Here is a 22399-nt window from a genome sequence, read left to right as displayed (position 1 = left end):
ATGTTGTGCGGTCCAACAAGCCCGGCCCAATTATCAACATAAAGTCCAATGGCATACACGGCCCAAACAAATGACCTAAGTGACTTGTGCGCTTCGTATAGGTTGTGCGATCAGGATTGGGCTTGAGGCCCAATCGGTTAAACAAATATTATATGTACGATCCAGTAATCCTTGTGCGAGTGAACCGGGTTGTGCGACTAGCCTTTGGGCTTGTCCGGCCCAACAGCATAACAGCTCAACTTGTGCGAGTTATGTGGGTTGTGCGATCCGACCAGCCCAACCCAACATGTCTATCGGCCCAACAGTTAAGCTAACCTAGTACCTTGTGCGATCAAGACATCTTGTGCGGTGGGGAATCGCTTGTGCGATTTTGGCACTTGTGTGACCGGTTTGCTTGTGTGAATCAGCCATGTTGTGCGACTGGCTCGTGTGATTGGGGCCGCTTTGTGCGATCGGCCCCTTGTGCGATAGGTTAACAATTTCCGGAAATTATGCACATTAGTTACAATTATCCCAGTTTCCAAGTTTACCAACCAATTAACAAAATCAATCAACATCATTCTAACAATCCTGATAATCACGAAATCGATCAAACATGCATAATTCCAATGTTTTCTCAAGAACCCTAACCGAATCAAACATGAACACAACTTGTAAACATGTAATCGAGTTAAACCTGATCACCTATCCGAGTTCTATTATATCACAGCCAATTTCCATGTGTTCGGTTCTAATACTAGATCATGTATTCCAACCCGTATAAACACTATCGAACATGCAAATCAAGTGTACACGGGATCCGATTATCAAGAACACTATCATTCAACCCAAACAATCATATTAATCAGAAATCCTAGATCATCATGCAAAGCTACTGTAACAAAACATCAAAACATCAAATACAATTAATCAATCATACTAACCGAATGGGGAAGGAACAAGAATTGATCCGAACAAGATGATGATTCGATGGGATGGATGCCTTGGCTGCCTTCGGTTCGTGAGAGAGAGAGAGAGAGAGAGAGCTAGGGTTGTGTTGTGTCAAGTGATTGTAACAATTGAGGGTTTACACATTTAAGAGGAGTGGGCCGAGCCCAACTTGTTGGCCTATGGGTCCGCGTACAAGCTACACGGCCCAAGGAGGTTTGTGCGGTCCAGCGGTGTGGTGTGTTGTGCGGTTCGGGTTGAGTAAACATATACATATTCACATAACACCTATTCAAATAACATGTCATAACATCATACACTCAATAGTTCAATCATTCGGTAATTCAATCAAGTTCACATACGTTGCATATAATACAAAGACGGGTTTGAAATACGAGTTGTCACACTTATGCTATTTATAGCTTTAATAATTTATTTTAGGGGCCGATCTAGGCTCTGTGTGTGTTTCGATGGTGGTTCAAGATTAGAGCGTGGATGGTTACGAATACTAACTTGAAACAGATACACACATCGGAAAGATATTGTTTTGAAAACGGGAGGGGGTAGTGTGTGTTTTTTCCCGCTTTTATTATATTACCCTTCGTATTTTATTTCTTATATTACCCTTGGTATTTTATTTCTTAATTTAAAAAAAAATAATTTAAAACAGGTTTAGTCAAATGGTGAATTTTGTAACTTGGTTGATCAAATTGGTCAAATACCGTTACATGTAAAGATACTCTCACAAGTGTTTGGGAACATAAAACTTATATGAATGGTAGAACTTATTTTGGTATTTAAAAGCAACTAGCGGGATTCGACCCTAGTGTTGCCGCGGGGATGCGTTGGGAATTTAACCATGGGTTCGGTTTGTTATGACATCGGCACATAAAAGAGAAATCTTAAATTATAAAATCGTAACGTAACTAAAACCACATCTACGTGTTCGGTTCGTTGTGGAAAAGAAAGTAACCACTAAATAGTTCCAGTATTCATACAATTTTCATGAACTTCACATTATATTATATTTTATATTATACATTATACATATTAAAGAAAAGTTAGCATGAATAGTGTTTTGTAAATTTATTATTATTATATTAAATGATAAATATTTAATAATTGTTATTAAAATTATAGGTGATGAATATATAGGGGTTGTTTGTCAACTTTTGAATGTTTAGGTGCTGAACCAATAAGAGGTCTGAACCATTAAGTGCTGAACAAGAAAGATGTCTGAATCATTAAGAGCCAGTATAATGTTTAACCGTTCAGAGACAAATGTCTGACCAATTCTGATTAGAAGTCTTAACCATTCAGACTCAGTATAATGCTTAATCATGCAGAGGCAAATGTCTGAACCGTTCAGACATCAGCTAGCGAAACAAATAGTCTGAACCATTAAGTGTTAAAACAGTAAGAAATTTGAACCATTAAGAGCTCAGGTAAACAAACAGCCCCTTAGTATATTAAATTAAATTAATTCTTGATATTATTTTTTAATATTGATAAATAGTTGAATTTTTTTATCAACTTTTGTTCTTTTAAGTTTTTTCATAAAAGTTGAATAAGTAGTTGTATTTAAACTTTTTTTTTTATGACTTTCTAATATATTTTTTTCTAATTTTTTTGAAAAAGGTTTTGTATTTAAATAGAATATTTCATTGGTATAGGTATTGTGATGAAGTGCACCAATTATGAACCAACATCGGTACATGTATGTGTTTTATCGGAATCGATACCAGTATTTGGCTTTATGATTTTCGATTTATGTAAAACATGCGACGATATCTTTTTGGTCATTCCACGAGTTCATTTTTTTGTTTTTCTCTTTCATTTGGTATAATGAGTGACTTTACAGTACCAAGTCGAACCGATACCAATTGAATTCGAGCTACGAATTTTTTTATTATTGTATTAAGTTATGAACATTTATTGATATTATTTTATTAATATTGATAAACGATTGTATTTTTTATCCACTTCTATTATTTAAGCTTTTCAAAAAAAAGTTGAATAAGTCCTATTCAAACTATTTTTTTCTCGACATTCCGTTATAAGGTTTTTTTTTTTTTTTTTAAATGGTGTTGTATTCAACTAGAATATTTCTTTGGTATAGATAGGTATTGTGATGAAGCGAACCGATTATGACCCAACAATATCGGTACATGTATGTGTATTATCAAAATAGGAACCAATGTTTGGTTTTATGGTTTTCGATTTTGTAAAAGATGTGACGATATCCTTATGGTCATCCCATGACATTATTTTTTTGGTTTTTCTCTTTAGTTTGATATAACGAGTGACGGTATCATACCAATTCGAGCCGATACAAACTGAATTCCCGCCGCGTAGCGCGGGGGAATTCCACTAGTTAATATTAGGATTTAATAAAAAATCAATGATATATGTCCCGTTCGAATAAATATTTATTGTCTTATACATAAAAATAAGTACGTCAATCAGTGACAGATCTAGAAAAAAGTTGAGGGTAACGTAGGCTAAAAAAAATTGTACATGCATTTCTTTATTCCTAGAGGTGTACAAATTTGTTTCTTTTAAGAATGGCTTCGTGTATAAACTGAACCAAACAACAAACAAAAAGTGGTTGGGATTATAAACCTGTTTTGGAGGAAAAATGTTTGAACCTATCAAATCGATTAGGGTTGGGTTCGAACCAGGTTTTTGACATGTTCTTCAAATTAGGTCAGGTCTAACCTGATTTCAGGGAACAAGGCTACAACTGACGGGCTAAGTTAGGTCCAAACCTATTTGGGCCAAACCGATTTTTTTGGTTAAGTGGGTCGAGTGATAAATCGATTTGACAAGGCCCAACCAGGTTTTTTTAACCTCTGTTTAATCCTAGTCAAAAGTCGCAAATGAATTTATTAAAGGAGTCGTCGTTGTCATCATCATACTCAGTAAATCCCACCAATAGTAAAACTAAGGTAGAGTCTGAGGAGGGTAAGATGTAGACAGTCTTACCTCTACCTCGTAGGAATAGAGAGCCTGCTTCCAGTGAGACCCCGACTCGACAGTAGTTTTGCATCAAGCCTTGGGCATAAGGCACATAACACTCAACAATCGAGACAAAGGTCGAATAGTGCATGTACCCTTTTGTCTTTCGGCTATCAACGCTACCACATGAAACATGATTAACCCCCCGCCGCTTTTAACATTATTTTCATAATATTGTATGATTAGAGTTACAATATTATGGTGTTTATATAAAAACCATATTACAATCAAGCCCCCAAAATATCACCTAATTATATTGTCTAATAAAGTACCATCTATATTACCCACAAATAAACAATAAAGACCAAACCAATAACTAAAAATTTGGAATCAATATCACAATTTGAACATACCACAAAACTATTCGTGTAATTGATTCTAAATGTTTTCATTCATGATATTGTATTTAAAAAAAATATGTTTAAGAGTGGTGTCAAGTGGGGCCCCACCTCCACATCATCCTAATGTCACCAACATCTTCCCGTGGGCATCAAAGAAAGTCCAAAGAAGGAATTGTGAGTGGGATTGTTAACAATGAACAATAATAAAATTTTAAATAATAACATATTGTTAGTTTATTGTATATAATAACAATCAAGACAAAACTTATTAGACTTCTCATTTAATTTCCTCTCCTTTTTAAATATACACATACCAACAAGGCAAGTGCAATTGTATTGACCACACCTTAATTTAGTATTTCATCTATCAATAAATTCAACCACGAATTTAACTTATCTAATAACGTTTTACGGTTATTACTGAATGTATCATCCATCCTTTATGAAATCAGTCACATCATCACTTAACATTTATTTTTGCGAAAGCGTGTTACATTAACGAGTAAACCACACATGTGCCGTCAAACATCCATACATTTGGGTTACGTTTAGCCTCACCCGTGCCGGACAAAAGTTGGTACATCATGGAATACATGGCTGCAATTAAGTCAAAACAAGGACTGACTGACACAAGTTGTACTAAACGGTTGGATTTGATATTAACCATCTTCATGTATTATTATTCACTATTCAATTCTCATTCACAATATTCATACTTGAAACCCCACTTCCCCTGTTCATAACATATGGCTCCACCCACCAAATAATCACCCCCCATTTTATGTCCCTTAATCCCCAAATCGACGGCCAAATCAACGGCAGAGATGAACAGAGGAAGAACGATCAAGAAAAGGTGATTGGGTATGGAAAAAGAGCGAAAAGATTGCTTTTTTCTAAGGTTAAGAAGGTCAAGAAACGGTTGCAGAGGAATAAAACCCTAAAGAATGAGAATCTTGGATTTTGCTGTTGGTGTGTTGGAGGGTTACCGAGTCGTGACTCGGCTACTGAGTCGCCCACGAGTGACCCGAATGATTCTGGGTTTGGGTTTGACTCGTTGAGAGGGTTGATTGAGAAGAGTGATTTCTTGTTGGATGAGTGTAATACTCATTTGGATGTGTATAGTAGTGATGGTAAAGATGATGATAGTTATGATGATGATGATGATGGTTATTAATTGTAAAGAACATTAATTTATTGATGGGTTTTTGTGGGTTTTTTGTTTTGTTGTTTGATTTCCATTTTTTTGTTGTTTTTGTTTTTTGATGCAAGCATTCAAGAATTCTTGATGTGTAGCTCAGGGTTTTGTGTTATACTTGGGAGAGGTCGTTTTAAAAAATGGTCATTTTCGTTCGGGACAACACTGTCTGGTTAAAAAGTTATGCTTTATTGGATTTGAAATCGTAGAGAGGAGGTGTAGCGTCTATATGTTCGCAGTTTACTCATAAATACACTGAGTTTTTATAGGAAATTCGAATTTTCGAGTCATTTTAAGAATCATTCGCAATAGTTGGTGCGCATCAAGCTCTTTGAGAGATCGAGAGCTCCATTCCTGATAAGGATGGAGGCTCTTGGGAAAATTCGTAGGAAGTCTGTCGAGGTTAATTTTGACCTTCGAGGGTCAAACAAAGAAATTTAACTTCATTAGTTAAAGAAATTTGACTTTTCGATTGCAATTTCTGATATATTAGAGATGGAAATTTGACTATTCGATTGCGATTTCGATTGTTAGAACCAGTTCAGATTTAAATCAATGTGATTTTTCAAAATGTATGATAAGCAGAAGAGAATAATATTGACTTTTGAGGTCAAGCACAGACAATTAACTCCATTTTTATACTAAGCTCATACGGTAATCAAGAAAATTTCTATGATCACATTGAACTTACTAACATAATACAGCTGGGAAAACATTTGTGTGAGGAACTAGTAACAGAATTTGCATCAATTAGAAATTTTGAAAGTTAAGGTTTGACCTCAAAGTAAAACTTTGACTAATGTACTGGTTAGATTATGTGTGTGAGCGCACTAGTCACGAGATCAGTAGGCTTAAGTTCAACAGATCGAGTATGTAATAAGTTTTAAAACACAGCGTACGTTTTGGTCAAGAATGTCCCTCAAACCCCGCTGAGCCAGATCATGAACACCTCCAACTTCAATCCCTTTTAAGATCTGACCAGGCCCATGTGTTTTGCTCCATAAGGTAAACTCAGCAACAGCCAAGACACGACAGACTCATCAAGGGTAAGATAGCGCAAACGAAAGGTGATTCAAATCCAACAAGTATATGTTACAATATGTTACAATGTGCACAAGAAACAGCACATGAATTTATACATGGAGGCAACACAAGTGCCTCAACTTATTTGGATAAGTAGCAAGCATCAAAACAATCCAAACTGCATACCATACAACAACAATTTAGAACATTGGTATTTAAACAGGTCGGGACTTCCAGATATCTTCGCCAATGAAGCTGGACACCTTCTGGTTCCAGGACTTGAACCGTTTGTACGTGTACTCGTGTTGTCCAACAACTCAAGCCGGGATGGGTTCAGGGACCCTACCAGCTTCGTTCGCAGCCAAACTATCGTAGTATTCAACCAACACTTCCCAACCACCAGGGCACATGAACCCATCTGGCGGGTTTTCCCTGTTCTTTGCAAGCGTCCGCATCTGTATCACATAAACAAAAAAAGGATATAAGCATACAACGAAATAGCCAACAGATTTATATAGTAAACGGTATATGCAAATGTCACGTAAAGTGTATTTTAGAAAAAGAGTTAAATGTCATTTTCGTCCTTGTGGTTTGGGCCATTTTGCCAGTTTAGTCCAAAGGTTTGAAACTTTGCCATTATAGTCCAAATAGTTTGAAACGTTGCCATTTTAGTCCACTGGGTAAACTTCATCTCGTTTTTCTGTTAACAAGAAGGGCAATTTGGTCATTTTATATGGCCAAATTGCCCTTCTAGTTAGCAGAATTACATAAAAATGACTGAATTGCCCTTCTAGTTAACAGAAAAAATGGATGAAGTAAACCCAGTAGGCTAAAATGGCAGCGTTTGAAACTATTTGGACTAAAATAGCAACGTTTCAAACCTTTGGACCAAACTGGCAAAATGGCCCAAACACAGGGACTAAAATGGCATTTAACTCTTAGAATAAATATTAAGTGTATAATCTCTCCTAAATCATCTTATGAAAAAATGTTTTTTCAAATCACGTTTGAGACGCTAATAGTAATTCGGGTCAACCCAACCAGACCAGTCAATATCCGGCTTTGACTAATTACCCAACCCGTCCAGGTACATTTAGCAGATGTTCAAAGCAAGAACAAAACACATGGAGAAATAAGCATGTCTTTTCGTGGTGAATATACTACCTTAGTACCCGAGATGAAGAGGAAATCCTGAGCTCTGGAGGGATCAAAGAATTCCATTTTCTGTTGTGTCTTGTCATATGCTGCAACCTGAAATAGTGTTTGGATATATATTTTATTATGTAAAGATAACTAACTAACTAACGAGAATCACAATGGACGTAAAAAAGTAGGTACCTTGAAGGGAAGAATGTTTAAGCGCTCAAGCCCGGGTGCCATGCTAAGTACTTTCTTGCCATGATCAGCATTATAAAGATCTCTTTTCTCAACCGGATGACCCATGCCAGCCGGATCACGGCCCACTATGTAAAAATTGGCACCTGCATTGATCCGGGCCTTGGCATGCCACTGCACCTCCGTTGGGCCCGCATAGTGCATTGGAGATGGAAATATTGATACCACTGTGTTTTCTGGATCAAGAACACCATCTTCAAGCACCTGTTGGCATTCGTCAAAACAGTTTCACAACCGTTACAATATATCAACATAAATTATACTTTTTTGGGTTATGTGTAATTGAAGATAAGTCGTAACTATTTGCTAACCTTCTGATGCTGCTTCATTCGCCAACTAAGTGGAACATCATCTGCCTTTGTGAATCCCCCAAGCGGATGAAGCAAAAGAACCGGGTTCTTATAACCCATTTCAAGAAGCCTACGCCTCGTGTCGGTCATCAACAAAGCATGACCATTGTGTACCGGGTTTCTGAGCTGGAAAGCGAACACTGCGTCTGCGTTCCTCTTTTCAAATTCCCCACGCAGTTCTGAAGGGGAGAGTCTGTAATGGTCAAGTCCATCATGGTACTTGATTGGTTGTATAACTTCAAGATCACCTCCAATCAGCCAATCTCCTGCACCCGTTATGGCTTCTTCAGCATAAGGGAGACCAGGGGCCGTTGTACCCCAAGTTCTTGCAATTCGTTCTTCTTTGTTATGCTTGTATATCTCAATGCTAGAAAATCAATGCATAAGACCAACAGAAAGTAAATATCGGCTGATGATTGCGTAAATGTCATTGTAATATATCTATTCCAATAAAATCCATGAACCTTAAACCCTAAACCCTAAACGCGAACCCAAACCATAGTTTAGACCTTTATAAACCCTAAAACCCTAAATCCAAAAGTCAAATCTTGAACCCAAAACCCAAATCATGACCAAACCCTAAACCCAAAACCCTAACTATGACAGAACCCAAAACCAAAAATTTGCCAGCGCTCCGTACTTCCATTGCGTTTACCCAAAACCCTAATCATGAACCTAAATACCAAATCAAGACCAAACCCTAAACTTAAAACCCTAAACCCAAAATTCGCAGGGTTCCGTACTTTCGTCCCCTTTACCCATATACACACACACGCCCAATTGGCCCAAAACCAAAAAAATGGTAAACAAAAACCCTAAACCCTTGACCCAATTTATTAAACCAGAGACTTGGTTGTGGTTCAAAGTGATTCAAAATCATTACTAACAAAACAAAACCAGACCATAAACAACAATCTGTAGTCATGAAATGAAATGTTTTCTTTCTAATGTTACAACTTTTTTTAACTTTTTTCAGTGTATTAAACACAAAAAAGCAGTCTAGTCTAATTCATAAACAACTCCTAAACAAACAAACAAACAAATAAGCAAATCACATATTGACAAAAAAAAAAAGATGCAAAAAACCATCTTACTTATTCAAAATAGCAACCGGATTATCCGACCCATCAATAAGCGCAACAGACGTGGAACCCGAACCAGATATCCGCTCCTTCTGGGCATCATCAATGTCCAACACAATCGGAACCGACATATTAACAACCGACCCGTCTCCCAACCGGAGCGAGTTGAAATGAAGAGTTTGGAGGAACTCGGATTCTCTCATGAACCCAGTGAGTGGACTCGCCCAACCCTCACTCAGCACATGAATCCATTCCAAATCAATCCTAGAAACCTTTATTTTCGGCAAATCCATAGCTTCCCTCTTCTTCAAATCCCTCTCAAACTCCGGAACCACCAGGTTCACAACCTTTCCCCCATCGGGTTCGATCAACCCGCATGAGATCCGGGTCGGTTTCCGGGTCAGGTTCCGGGTCGGGTTGGGTTTGTAGGAGATTGATTGGAGGCGGAAGTGGGTTTTGTAAGTTTTGGGTAATGGGGTGGATTGAGTAGGGGTTTTGATTTGGAGGGATGCAATGGCCGCCATTGATGAGTTTTGTGTTGCAGGTTGAAAATGGGAGGGAGACGATGGAATATAAAGTGGTGGGAAGAGGATGAACCTGGACACCCTCGTTGGTTTTGTTTAGTTTGTGTTTGTGTTTTTATAAAGTGGTTGTTAGTGGAATATTACACGGTTTTTATTTTGTTTTTTTTACGGTTAATTACTTTTTTATATAATAATTTGGTGTTCTCTTTTTGAATTTGTCCTCTAATTGTGAGTTATTTTTAAATATTTGTTTTATTGTGTTTATTAATATAATCTATATTTATATTATACGTTAGGATTATGTGTGTTATACGAGTTGAATAAATGTAATTTAAATATTTAGTATTATAAAATTGTGTTTTTACAAACTTGTGTATTGCGACGAGCTGAATAAATATAATGTAATCTCTTAACACGTATGTTCATCAAAATATGTTTTAAAGTAAATAAAGTTTGATACGTCAGTTAATTATTCTGTTAACTTATATTTAACAAATATAGTTTTGAACTTAGGGATATTTTGAGACTTAAATAGAAGCTTTTAAGTAAAAAAAATGAGTTTATTTAGAAATTCATAATTAATTTTTATACTAATTTATTTGGTTGATAATTTAACAGCTATTAATAGTTAAAGATAAATATCCATAATTAAATATGAGAAAAAGATGAGAAACTAAAAATAGAATGAACTAATATGTTAACAAGTGTTCTCCGTGATTATTTTATTATAAACTAGGTTATAATCTCGTGTATCATACGGGTCAAATAACTGTAATTTTATATACTTACTAATAAAAATAAATTATGCTTTGAAAAAAGATGCATATTGCATGAACTGAATAAAACCATGTATTATAGGATTTAAATTTCATATGTTGACACAGAGTCGTCAAGACATGTTTTCAAAAATGAACTTTGACGTAAAATTTATAAATCCTTTAAATTAAATTTTAAACATATTTGTTTAGGAATATCAAATGCTAAGTTGTCAACCTCACAAATTCAAACTAATATGTAGACAATCTCCTCCGTTATAATATTAGAAATCAGCCATAATAATAATTATCACTAATATTTTTTATATATTTTTTGACCGACACAATTTTAAAGTTGATGAAAATTTTAAGTAAAAAATTAGTAATTAATTTCAAATTAAATTTGTTTGTAAAATTAATAATTAAGATTTTCAAAATTTAACCATAGTATTTAAAAATTTCCAACTTTCAATAACAAAACATTAAGACCACCTGTAATGGTGATGGGAGATGGCGTGAAGGGCAAAAAAGGCCCAAACATGCCCCACACTGCCACAAGGGGGTTTTTTTTCAAAAAAATAATTGTTAGGCGTGTTAAATAAAACACTGAAACGAATTTGGTTTGGCCAATCAGACCATTATTGAGTAATAATTAAAGGGACAAGCAAGGGGCTAAAACCACTATACCCTTTTTGAATCAAAAATCCCCTTGATAACGTGGCGTCCACATGGCAAAAAAAACACCCCTAAGGGCTTGAACCTCTCTACACATGGTTTAAGAGTATGTATTTAAAAATTCTAAACTTTCTAAACTTTATAATCGTTTAGATGAATTATAACATATTTATAATTGATTAGATAAATGTTTTTGAAAAACAAAAAAAACATTCATCTCAAAGTATTATCTTTAATAAAAAATAAGTATTTATAATTAAGTATGATAGAATTTAATATTAATTACTAGTTAATTAATAGATAAGTATGAAAAGAGACAGGAAAATAAAAAAATTAGATGTCTCCAATGAATGACATATATCACTTATTTATTTATTTATTATATAGTATAGATATAGATTATAGATATAATGTATAAGAAAAAAAAACATTTGAAAATACCTAAAAGTTAAAAATTTGTTTTTTTTTGCTTTAATGCATGAGGTACCATTTAAAATGAATGTAAATTAATCTTTCAAACACTAATTACATTTTAATACTCTTATCTTAATTATACTTTAATACCCTATCTTTAACAAAATTATAGATAATTAGTTACTAGTTACACTTTATCCCTTTATAAATAAATTAATTACCCTTACCATTTTTAAATAGTCATAACTTTCTTTGTACGTTAATTGAGTATTTTATTATCTTTAGTTTGAGTATAGTATTGCTATAGTATTTTTAATTAAAAAAATTGATACATAACGTGATTAACAATTTTAAGGGTGAGCAATAACTGAATCCTTAACAAAAACAGAACCGAAATCAAATAAAAACTAAATTAACGAAAAACCGATTAAATGAACTCGAATCAACCAAAAATGGTTATCGATTTTTTTGTACCATCATTTAACCAAACCAAACCGAACCAAGCCCAATCGAACCATTCATTTTTCGTATATTTCTAGCTTTTATACATTCAGTTATGTATTTCATATTTATACTTTATTTTATGTATTTATATCTCAATTTCATTTTTTATAAGCAAAAGTTTTAGCCAAAGTTTGGTTTTCTTTATTAACATAAATTAAACGAATCAAACAAAAAAATGTCAATCTAACCGATTAACCAAAAAACGATTGGTTAATAAAATAGATTAGTCGATGACTTCGATTTCGATTGAGGATAATAATCAAACCAACCGAATAATGCACACCATGATAGTGTCTGTGTTTCCCGTCGCATCGCGCGAACACCCTTCTTATATATATATATATATACATATAGGCTATGCAGTTATAGTGGTCCAAAATCCAATAGCGGTCAAGGTCCGCTATATGATATTTAAGTTATAACGGTGATATAGCGGTAATTTTTATACCATGCATAATTTATGTTATATAAATATATCTTTGAGAAATATTAATAGTAATATAAAAATTCATAGTAATATCATTCCATTATCAAAAACATGTTGCAAATCTAACATAATTTAAGAATTAACACAATCAAACACCTACCTGCGTTACTGTTTTGCCTCATTCTACTATGTTACTGATATAACCGCTATATAGGTTTCCAAATAGGGTATTTAGCGCCGCTAATAGTGGAACCGATATAGGCCACCGCTATTTGGATCGCTACACACCCTGAGGTCCGCTAACCACTATAGCACCGCTATTGACTGCTTAGCATATATGGAAAGGTTATTATGAAATCAATCTTAGTTCAGAAAATCATTGAAAACCTTGAGTTACAATATCTAAAACTAAACCCTAAACCTAAACCCCCCACCCCAAAATAAAATAACCTAAAACTAAACCCTAAACATAAACCCGAAAAAAACCTAAACCCCCCACCCGCACACCCCCCCCAACCTAAACCCCCTCCCCCCACACCCAAAAAATCTAATCCTGATCCTAATATTCAAACCCCCTGTGACATTTTTATTTTTTCTAAATAAATAGGAAATGTAACATACATATATTCGAACATTTTTATAAAAGAAAAACAAAAAAGAACCGATTAGTTTATTTTTTAAAAATGTTAAAAATTTCATGTTACATAATATATACGTCCAAAAAAATGTAACATACAAATTTTGAACATTAAAAAAAACTAGTAGGTGCTTTTTACATTTTTTTTTATAAAAATGTTCAAATACATTTATGTTACATTCCCTGTTTTTTAAGAAAAAAAATAGAATTGTTACATAGGGTTTTCTTGAGTTTTTTTCAACTCAAGTGAGTTTTCTTCCTATACTTTACCTATAGTTAAATCATTTTAATCTAAATCTGGCAAGATTTTGTATGTTTTATAGATGTGATTTGTATTTCATTTATTTTAGAGTTAATTATGTTTTTCGTTCATGTGATTTGTCAAAAATCACTATTTTAGTCCATTAGTTTAAAAATTGTCATTTCAGTCTCTATGGTTCCACTTTCGTAACTATTTCAGTCCAGTCACTTAACATCGTCTATTTATTACGTTAAGTTTTGATGATATGACTAAATTGCCCCTGCAAAACTTATTTTCCCCACCCCATTTTTCCGGTCATCTTCTCCGGCGACCCCGTATTTTTCCAGTCATCTTCTCCGGCTACCCCATATTCAGTCTCAAAAACACAACACACAACGCAAACACTTTATAAACGCTAACCGTTCCCGCATGCTATACGTGATTTGTTGAATGCTTGTTACTATGCTTATACAGTGTTACACTAGACCGCCTCTAGCAACGATAGTACTATAGTTTGGACTCAGCACCTCTGTGACAGGGGTTGCTAGGGATCACATTACTTTACTTCACGTGTTCGCTTCGGTGAACATGTGTCGTGCATACTCTACAACGCAGTCTCGTGGTTAGGTTGTATCATTGTTAGTAGTTACATACTTACATGCTTCCCCCGTTACGTGTTACATGCTGGTTATGCGTAAACGCTTTTCATACTATTATCTACGCAAACTTGTGTACTCACCTTTACTTTATGTATTGACTTTTATTTTAATGTATGTGACATGTTGATTGGATGTTGTGTTGCAAACAAGTTAGGAGCCTAGAAACCCACCGAATAAAATCTAAGTTGTCGGAATAGAACTTGTTTTTGAGACTGAATATTTATAATGATTATTATGCTTTATTTGTTTAATAGTATGGGATATCGGACCTTAAAATATTGTCATTAATAGTTGTTATGGATTCTCATGAACAATATGTTTCGCTCAAGGCCACGCCCCGATGATTCCGTCATCGGTTGGGGTGTGATATTATTACATGGAGGTTTGAGAGGTCAGAGGGACGTTTCGTCATAAAGTTCTCTAACAGGAAAAGGGTGAAAGTCAAAACAATCAAGGTCATACTTAGTATGGATGAATCCGTTCAGAGGGATATTCTAGCCCTTGGGGTCCTAGTGGCCTACGATTGTGAGAGGAATCGAACGGTAATAAGAAGATTAAAAAGAAAATTTCCGGGAAATGATAAGGATGATGATGATGTTGAAGTTACTGATCTACCAAAAGTTACCAGTTGGATTCTGGAAGAACAAGCAAGAACGGTGAGGGTGAGCTTTCAACGCGGGGGGGGGGGGATTATTCATTGACAATGGACGAAGTGCTGAACACAGATATACTACATCTTATTGAACAACTCCGTGATTTAGCATCTTCGAACAATGCTAGATCCAGCGTTGTGAATACATTCAAGTATAGGATGAAAAAAAGAATAGACGAGATTATGGCGTTATACGCCAATGAACAAGATGATGATGATGATGAGTCTAAGGAGAGTGATGAACAAAGCGATGGTTACATCTCAGATGTAATACCATTCACGGAAGACTATTAGTTTTTGTTTGATTTCGTCTTAGCTGTACTTTTTTAAATTTCTAATGAATTTAAAAACGCCATGAACGCCAAAAAATTTACATTGATAACATATATCAACTGTTGAAAATCTATAAAAACGCCTAATGAATTTGGGAAATGCCATGGAGGAAAATAACTTATAATTACTAAATGATTTTATAAAATTTGGGACGGCATAAACGCCAAAATATTTACTATGCTCCTGATCTAAAAAACAATAAAAATGCCATGTATTTGTTGAATCTAACTAAACGCCAAAAAAATAAAGCGGTGTTGTGAAACGCGTTTAAAAAAAGAATATAAAAGGACAAAAAAGCCCCCCCGCCCTTCACTATATCGCGTGCCACGTGTTGGGCCAGGATCCGTTCTCACACTTTAGGGCGTTTTCTCCTGATCCCGTACCTATATATATATATAGTGTGAGGTTCATTGGGGAACACTAAAAAGTGGGGAACCGGGGAACACTCTTAAAAATTTAACTTAACATGTTAAAAATCAAATTTTTTTCGGCGCTTTTCCTTATAAATACTCGTAGAAGCAATTTTAATAAAAAATCAAAAACTAAAAATATAAAAAAAAGTTAAAAAAGGCTTAATTTTTTTTTACAAAAATGATTTTTTATTAGAATAGTTTCTACCCATTTTTATAAGGAAAAACACTGAAAAACAATTAAAAAAATTTGATTTTTAACATGTTAAGTTAATTTTATAAGATATATTTTTAACTGTTTTTTAAACATTTTTTTATATTTTGTATTTTATATTTTTATTAAAAATGTTTCTACAGGTATTTATAAGGAAAAATGCCGAAAAAAATTTAGAAAAAGTTGATTTTTAACATGTTAAGTTGATTTTTTAAGAGTGTTCCCCGGTTCCCCACTTTTTTAGTGTTCCCCAATGAACCCTCCCATATATATATATATAGTGGAGAGTTCAAATGAGAAGAAATTTTTTGTAAGAAGAAAAAAGAACAAATTTCAACCAATAAGAATGGTTTATTTTACTTTATTTAATATAAGTATTTAATATTACTATAAGGGTACATCGGTAAATCTACATATGTCATTAATTTGTAGTCTTCCTCTTTAATAGCTAATGCATTAAATTTTTTGGAACTTATCTTCAAAATATGTATTTTTCAAAAAAATAAAATAAAATAATTTAAAGTGTAGGATAAATTATAAGTTGTGTAGGATAAATTACGAGTTGTGTAAGATAAATTTCAACGTGTAGGATGAATTTCGAAATATGTAGAACAATTTTTTGATGTGTGTAGGCAAAAAAAAGTTAGTGTGGAGGATAATAGTCTTTATGATTAATTAATTAGTCAAAAATGATAATAAATGAGACAAGTGAAAAACTATTTAATGTTTTACAAAATTACCCTTTGTTCTTTTTCTTCTCAATTAAATTTTCTTCTCAAATGAACCTTCCCGCTAAAATGAGAACCACCTCGAATTGTAAGAACCGTGAGAACTACACCGTACGGGGTGAAGTGGACCAATTTTTTTTTTCACAAACGTAGATGCGTGTATTATAAACACATTTGTAGAAAAAAAAATTAAAAAAAAAGTTTTTGAGCACCACAAGTGTATGTTTACGGGTACCGTAAATTTTCCGGTAGGATTTACGGTACCCGTAAACACAAACTTGTGGTGCTCAAAACTACACACACGACATTTTTTTTTTGAATTTTTTTTTACAAATGTGTTTATAATACACGCATCTACGTTTATGAAAAAAAATTTTGGTCCACCTCGCCCCGTACGGTGTAGTTCTCATGGTTCTTACAACTCGAGGTGGTTCTCATTTTAGCGGTCCCCTATATATATATATATATATATATATATATATATATATATATATATATATATATATATAAGGAAGGGCTAAGTGGAAAACCCCTTTTTTTTTAGAAAACTATGAAAACGCAATATCAACCATTGATTATGTTTCATCTAAGTAGATCAATGGTTCTCCTATTTTTAGGTAAATATTAGTTTTTAAATAATTCTTATATTACTTTCTAGTACAACTAAAGGGCAATTTGGGTAGTGAAAAAGGTACTTTTTGTGCTTTTGAACATTGAAAGTGACTTTCTAGAACCATCAAATCACCAACTCTTTCTCTTTCTCTTACATCCTTCTCTTTCCTCCCCCACCCCACAAACGTGAAGAAGAACAAGAAGAAGATGATCTCATTTCAGAATTCAAATATCCAAGATCTAAAAGTGATCTCAACAAACACTAATCCCAGATCTTTTAGAGAGAGAATGATGGCAGGACAAAAGTTTTTAGAGAGATGAATTTTTTGTTTTAGAGAGAGAAACAACAATCTTCATCATTTTCATCTATAACACCAAGAACACACATACAACTGTGTGAGAGAGAAGAAGTTTGAAGTATGTTGTTTTAGAGAGAGAACGATGACAAGATGAATGTTTTTAGAGAGAGAAAGTTGATGTTTTAGATAGAGAAACAACAATCTTTATCACAAAGACACACGCACGAGTGTGTGTGAGAAGAAGGTTTGAAGATCTTCTTCGTGTTCATCGGACGGGTCTAGATCCGGTAAGTGTTCTTGAATAAATCAAAAAACTTTAGGATGAGATTTTGAACGGGTTTTTTTGTTGGTTTGGTTGCTTGTTAGGGGCTTTTGATCTTAACAGTAGCTGTTTTTTTGTTGGTTTGGGTTTTTGATCTGAATAGTAAGTGTTTTTTTGTTGGGTTGCTTGATTCACAGACTCAGACCCATAACATGTGTTAAGCCCCCTGTTAGAATGTTATATAATGTGTGTTGATTTAGAGAAACAGATCCATAAAAGATATTCAATTGACAAGCTGGATGGATGTAGGCGACGTTAATGCGGGGACATTGAATAAGTCACATCCTTTGGGAAAGAACTGTTCGTTCATTTATAACATGTGTTAGTGGTTCATGCTGTAACAGAACACCATGATGTAACCTGACATGTGTTCATGTATAACATGTGTTAAGCCCATGTTAGAATGATATATAACGTGTGTTAACCTTTTGTTAATTAAAAAAAACAAGTAATATCTATTTTATTTTTGTTGATGTTTAAAATATCCGATAATGTGGATACTGAGCGTAAAACTTGTACAAGTAATAAATGTACAAGTTAGTATGTAACGTGTAATATGAAACGAGCCATTTATGGTAACACACGTACCGGTAATTTTGGAATATATATATTGAAACGGGTCACTTGTTTTGCACATTTTGGAATGTATAACATGTGTTAAGCCTCTGTTATAATCTTTTTGTAACCTGACATGTATTTATGTATAAGCTAGTGGTTTACAAAACACCATGATGTGTATATACTGATCTAACATGTGTTAAAATTTGTCTGTTCGGAACATGTAATTTCTTAACACGTGACAAGGGTGAAAACAGTCGACGGGGGCGATGAGTTTAATGGTGAGCTTAGTTAATATCGTAATCTTGTTGTAACCCCACTTGTATACATATGATAACATGTAAGCATCCATTATAACCCGACTTGTATTCATGTATATGAAAGTGGTTTGCAAAACACCATGATGTACATATACTGATCGTAACACGTGTACAAGTTAATATGGAATTATAATCTTGGTTTAACCCAACATGGTGTCATGTATAAGCTAGTGGTTTCCAAAACACCATGATTTGTATATACATATTGTAACATGTGTTACGCGTCTGACATGTATAACGTGTGTTAAGCCTCTATTATAACGTGTGTTAAGACTTCCAGAATGGATGCATAAACTCCAATAGTAACTTAATAACAACATAGTATACCTGATATAACGTGTGTTAAGCCTCTTTTATAACGTGTGTTAAGACTTCCAGAATGTGTTAAGTCCATACCGTTTTAACATCATGTACTAGACAAAACAATAAGAGTCTCACATTACATATTAATAGTAAACGAAAATACATAGCACTAAGAAAATGGTGGAGCTTCCTTTGACAGTCTGCCTTAGCTTTTCAGCGGCTACCTTTGCTGCCTTAGCTTTTCAGCGACTACCCTTGTTTTATTGTTTGGGTCGGTCTTGAAACGGTTTGTAAACATGTGGGTGTGCGTATGCCAGGGAAGTTATAAAAATGTGTTTTCATGTCACACGTAACACGTGTTACGTTGTACATGGGTTTCATGTCACATGTAACACATGCTTGTTCGAGAAGTTCAAACTATAACACGTGTTAGTTGTATTGTGTTGTAACATAAACATGGTCATGATCCTTGAGCATCTGATCCACGTTTGACGAAACCAACGGTCCCGAGAATCGGATCTTATTTCCGTTGTATCCATGACCGTCCTAATAACAAAAAGATAAGATAACCGTTAAGTCGTTAACCAAACATAAATATTAACACATTCATAGCTAGAAATCTTTTTTTCTCAAATAACATCACAAAAACAGTTACTATTCAGATCAAAAGCCCAAAACAAAGCAACCAAACCAACAAAAAACAGTTACTATTCAGATCAAAAGCCCAAACAAGCAACCAAACCAAGCATAACTTTTTAACGCAAAAATAAAAACCTGCAAATTACATAAACATTTACCCCTTTTAAGAACCATTTTAACAAAAAAAAAAATCATGTTTCATCTCTAAAACAGACATTACACAAAAACCTATTAACAACCAGGTTTTATGAATAATTTTTTATATTTTAAGTGTAAAAAATAGAGCCAGACGTTGAATATCATCTTATAAAGTCCATACCGATATCATTTTTAAATTCAATATTTTATTGGTTCAATATTTAACTGTAAATAATAGAACCGTAAATTATAATCATCTTTCAAAAGTTCATACCTACATGCTCAAGTTATCAACTAACATAAACTCCACAAAATCAGAAAAATCCATACGAAATACCTAGAATCAAACATATATGAAAACATATGTTGAATAAAACTAAAAGAGTGTAAAAAACTCACAAATATCAAGATCTGAAACAACATCTACAAATCATATTTTATATAAACTAAAAAAGTGTAAAAAACTCATAAATATCCAGATCTGTAACAACATTATGAAACATGTGGACAAACGAGATCTAAACGGGAATGGAACAAGATTTGAAAGGGGTTTTCACGTGGATCTGACTTGAGCATTTAATTCCTCGTCAGTATGGAAGTCACTGATAATGAACCTGTTGGGGAGCAGATGAACCAGCGACATTAACTCGGAGGTTGGTGGATTTGTCTCCATGGACATTAATGGAGAAAGGATGATATGCAGGAGAAGATGTTAAAGGAGATATGAGGGACATTAATGGAGAAGATATCTATAAATTTTGGCTTTTAAAAATGAAATAATCTAAAAGAAATGGGGGGTTTGGTACAATGAGGTGATGGGCATTAATGATAATGTCAAATCAAATGGGGAAGAGATCTTGGGTTGGGTGGATAGATGTATAATTACTAATATACCCTTAGAGGCAAAAAGGATAATGAGTTGACTATGGATACGTAGATAGATGTAGGCCACATGTTGAGTTTGCAAAGTTTTCTAAAAATCTAAGGTTTCCTATGGAGCATTACCATATATATATATATATATATATATATAGGGAGAGGATCATGAGAAAACTACATCTAAATGAGAAAACTAGAAAGCTAACTAAAAAAACCTAAAAAAAGCTAAAAAATACCAATTTTTTTTACAATTATTTATGAAAAAATCGTTAATTTTTATATATATAAAAAAATTTCAATTTTTTTGTTGTATTAGCGTTATACGTGCATTATATGTGTACTACACATGTGCATTATATCCGTAATAGTGCACATGTGCAATACAACAAAAAAATTTCTTTTTTAATTTTTTTTTTGAAATTTTTTTCCATGCATAAAAACTAGCGATTTTTTTATAAAAATTTGTAAAAAAAAATTTGGTATGTTTTTAGGCTTTTTTAGTTAGTTTTTTGGTTTTCTCATTTAAACTAATTTTATCATGATCCATCCCCTATATATATATATATATATATATATATTACAAAAATAGTGGAGATTCTAGTAATAGAACTTCACATGAAACCCTAGGAAGAGAACCCTGGACACAACCATCAATAGATTACAGTCAAGAATCAACATTAAGAGGAAGAGGTAGCAGGTTACCAATAGGACAAACATACAATGGGAATATGTTGTTATTAGAACAGCAAAAACCCCAACTATGGATAGATGAAGTGTTAAAATGGGAACAAACAGTAGTTAGAATGTGGGAAACAAATAAAAAAGATAGTATGGACATGTTTTCCTATCTAGAAACTACACTAGGACCAATAGCCCTAGGAATCTGGCAAAGTAAAAAAGCACAAGATTTGACAGAAATCAACAATTTAAAAGCTTTAGGAGATAATCCTTATAATTTCACATCACAAATCAGAACACTAATATTAGGAGTTGATCCAGCAAAAAATAATAGCCTAATACAAGATACATCTATTAGAAATCTAGAACAATTAAGTATAGCTGATATGAAATACATAAATGAATTTACACTAGATTTTACAAGATTGCTATCACAAACAGGAAAAGCAATGGATGATGATCTATGTGATAGATATTTTATAAAACTACCAGGAGATTTAGGAAAAAATATACATGAGTCGTGGAAGACAATATATGGAGAACACCACAATCTTGAAACAGGACCTAGAATAACTTATACATTTGGAATACTAGAAGATAAATGCAAAGAAGTAGCTTTACAAGAACAATTAAAAAGAAATGCATATGCATTCTGTAAAACAGCAATCTACACCCCCCAAGCCTATGGGTTTTATGATAAAAAGAAAAATATAAGAAAAAGCTCTACTTATAACAAAAATTACAAAGCAAATTATAACAAAAACAAATATGTTAGAAAACCTCAAACAAGAAGATGTAAATGTTTTATATGTGGAGAAGAACAACATTTAGCTAACAAATATCCTAATAAAAATAAGAACATAGAAAGGGCTAGTTTAGTAGAACAGTTACACGATTATGAAATAGAAGCTATTAAAACAGACGAATCAGATAATGAGTCAGTCTATAGCATATACAGTGAAGACGAAAAGCCAATAGCTAAGGTCACTTACACATACATGAATATAGAGGAATGTCAACATAACTGGTTACATCAAAGAGGTAATAATTATATAAAATGCTCTAATTGTGGATATTACCCTAGTATAAGAAAAAAGGTCACAATGTAATATATGCTTTCAGGAAATATGTTGCATTTGTATAAAGA

The 22399-nt window shown here is 33.6% G+C and overlaps 1 protein-coding gene across 1 annotated transcript; it reads right to left on the bottom strand.

Moving 5' to 3' along the window:
• Window positions 1–6533: 6533 nt before the first annotated feature.
• On the bottom strand, window positions 6534–9946 carry LOC110915999 (ATP sulfurylase 1, chloroplastic). The gene is made up of 5 exons (XM_022160749.2): window positions 9344–9946; window positions 8211–8616; window positions 7843–8103; window positions 7669–7755; window positions 6534–6959 (listed from the first exon to the last, which is right to left on the bottom strand). The coding sequence occupies exons 1-5, from the start codon at window positions 9853–9855 to the stop codon at window positions 6822–6824; spliced, it is 1404 nt and encodes a 467-aa protein (XP_022016441.1). The 5' UTR covers window positions 9856–9946; the 3' UTR covers window positions 6534–6821.
• Window positions 9947–22399: the final 12453 nt, after the last annotated feature.

Source organism: Helianthus annuus, chromosome 16 (genome assembly GCF_002127325.2).
Source record: "Helianthus annuus cultivar XRQ/B chromosome 16, HanXRQr2.0-SUNRISE, whole genome shotgun sequence".
NCBI lineage: Eukaryota > Viridiplantae > Streptophyta > Magnoliopsida > Asterales > Asteraceae > Helianthus > Helianthus annuus.
Note: the sequence above shows the minus strand (reverse complement) of the source record. Positions and strands in the feature narration are given on the sequence as shown.

Coding starts and splice junctions, on each gene's coding strand:
- LOC110915999 (XM_022160749.2), bottom strand. CDS start 9,855: ATGGCGGCCATTGCATCCCTCCAAATCAAAACCCCTACTCAATCCACC. Junction 8,617..9,343: donor CCGGTTGCTATTTTGAATAA/GTAAGATGGTTT, acceptor TTGATTTTCTAG/CATTGAGATATACAAGCATA. Junction 6,960..7,668: donor TCTTCATCTCGGGTACTAAG/GTAGTATATTCA, acceptor TATGTGATACAG/ATGCGGACGCTTGCAAAGAA.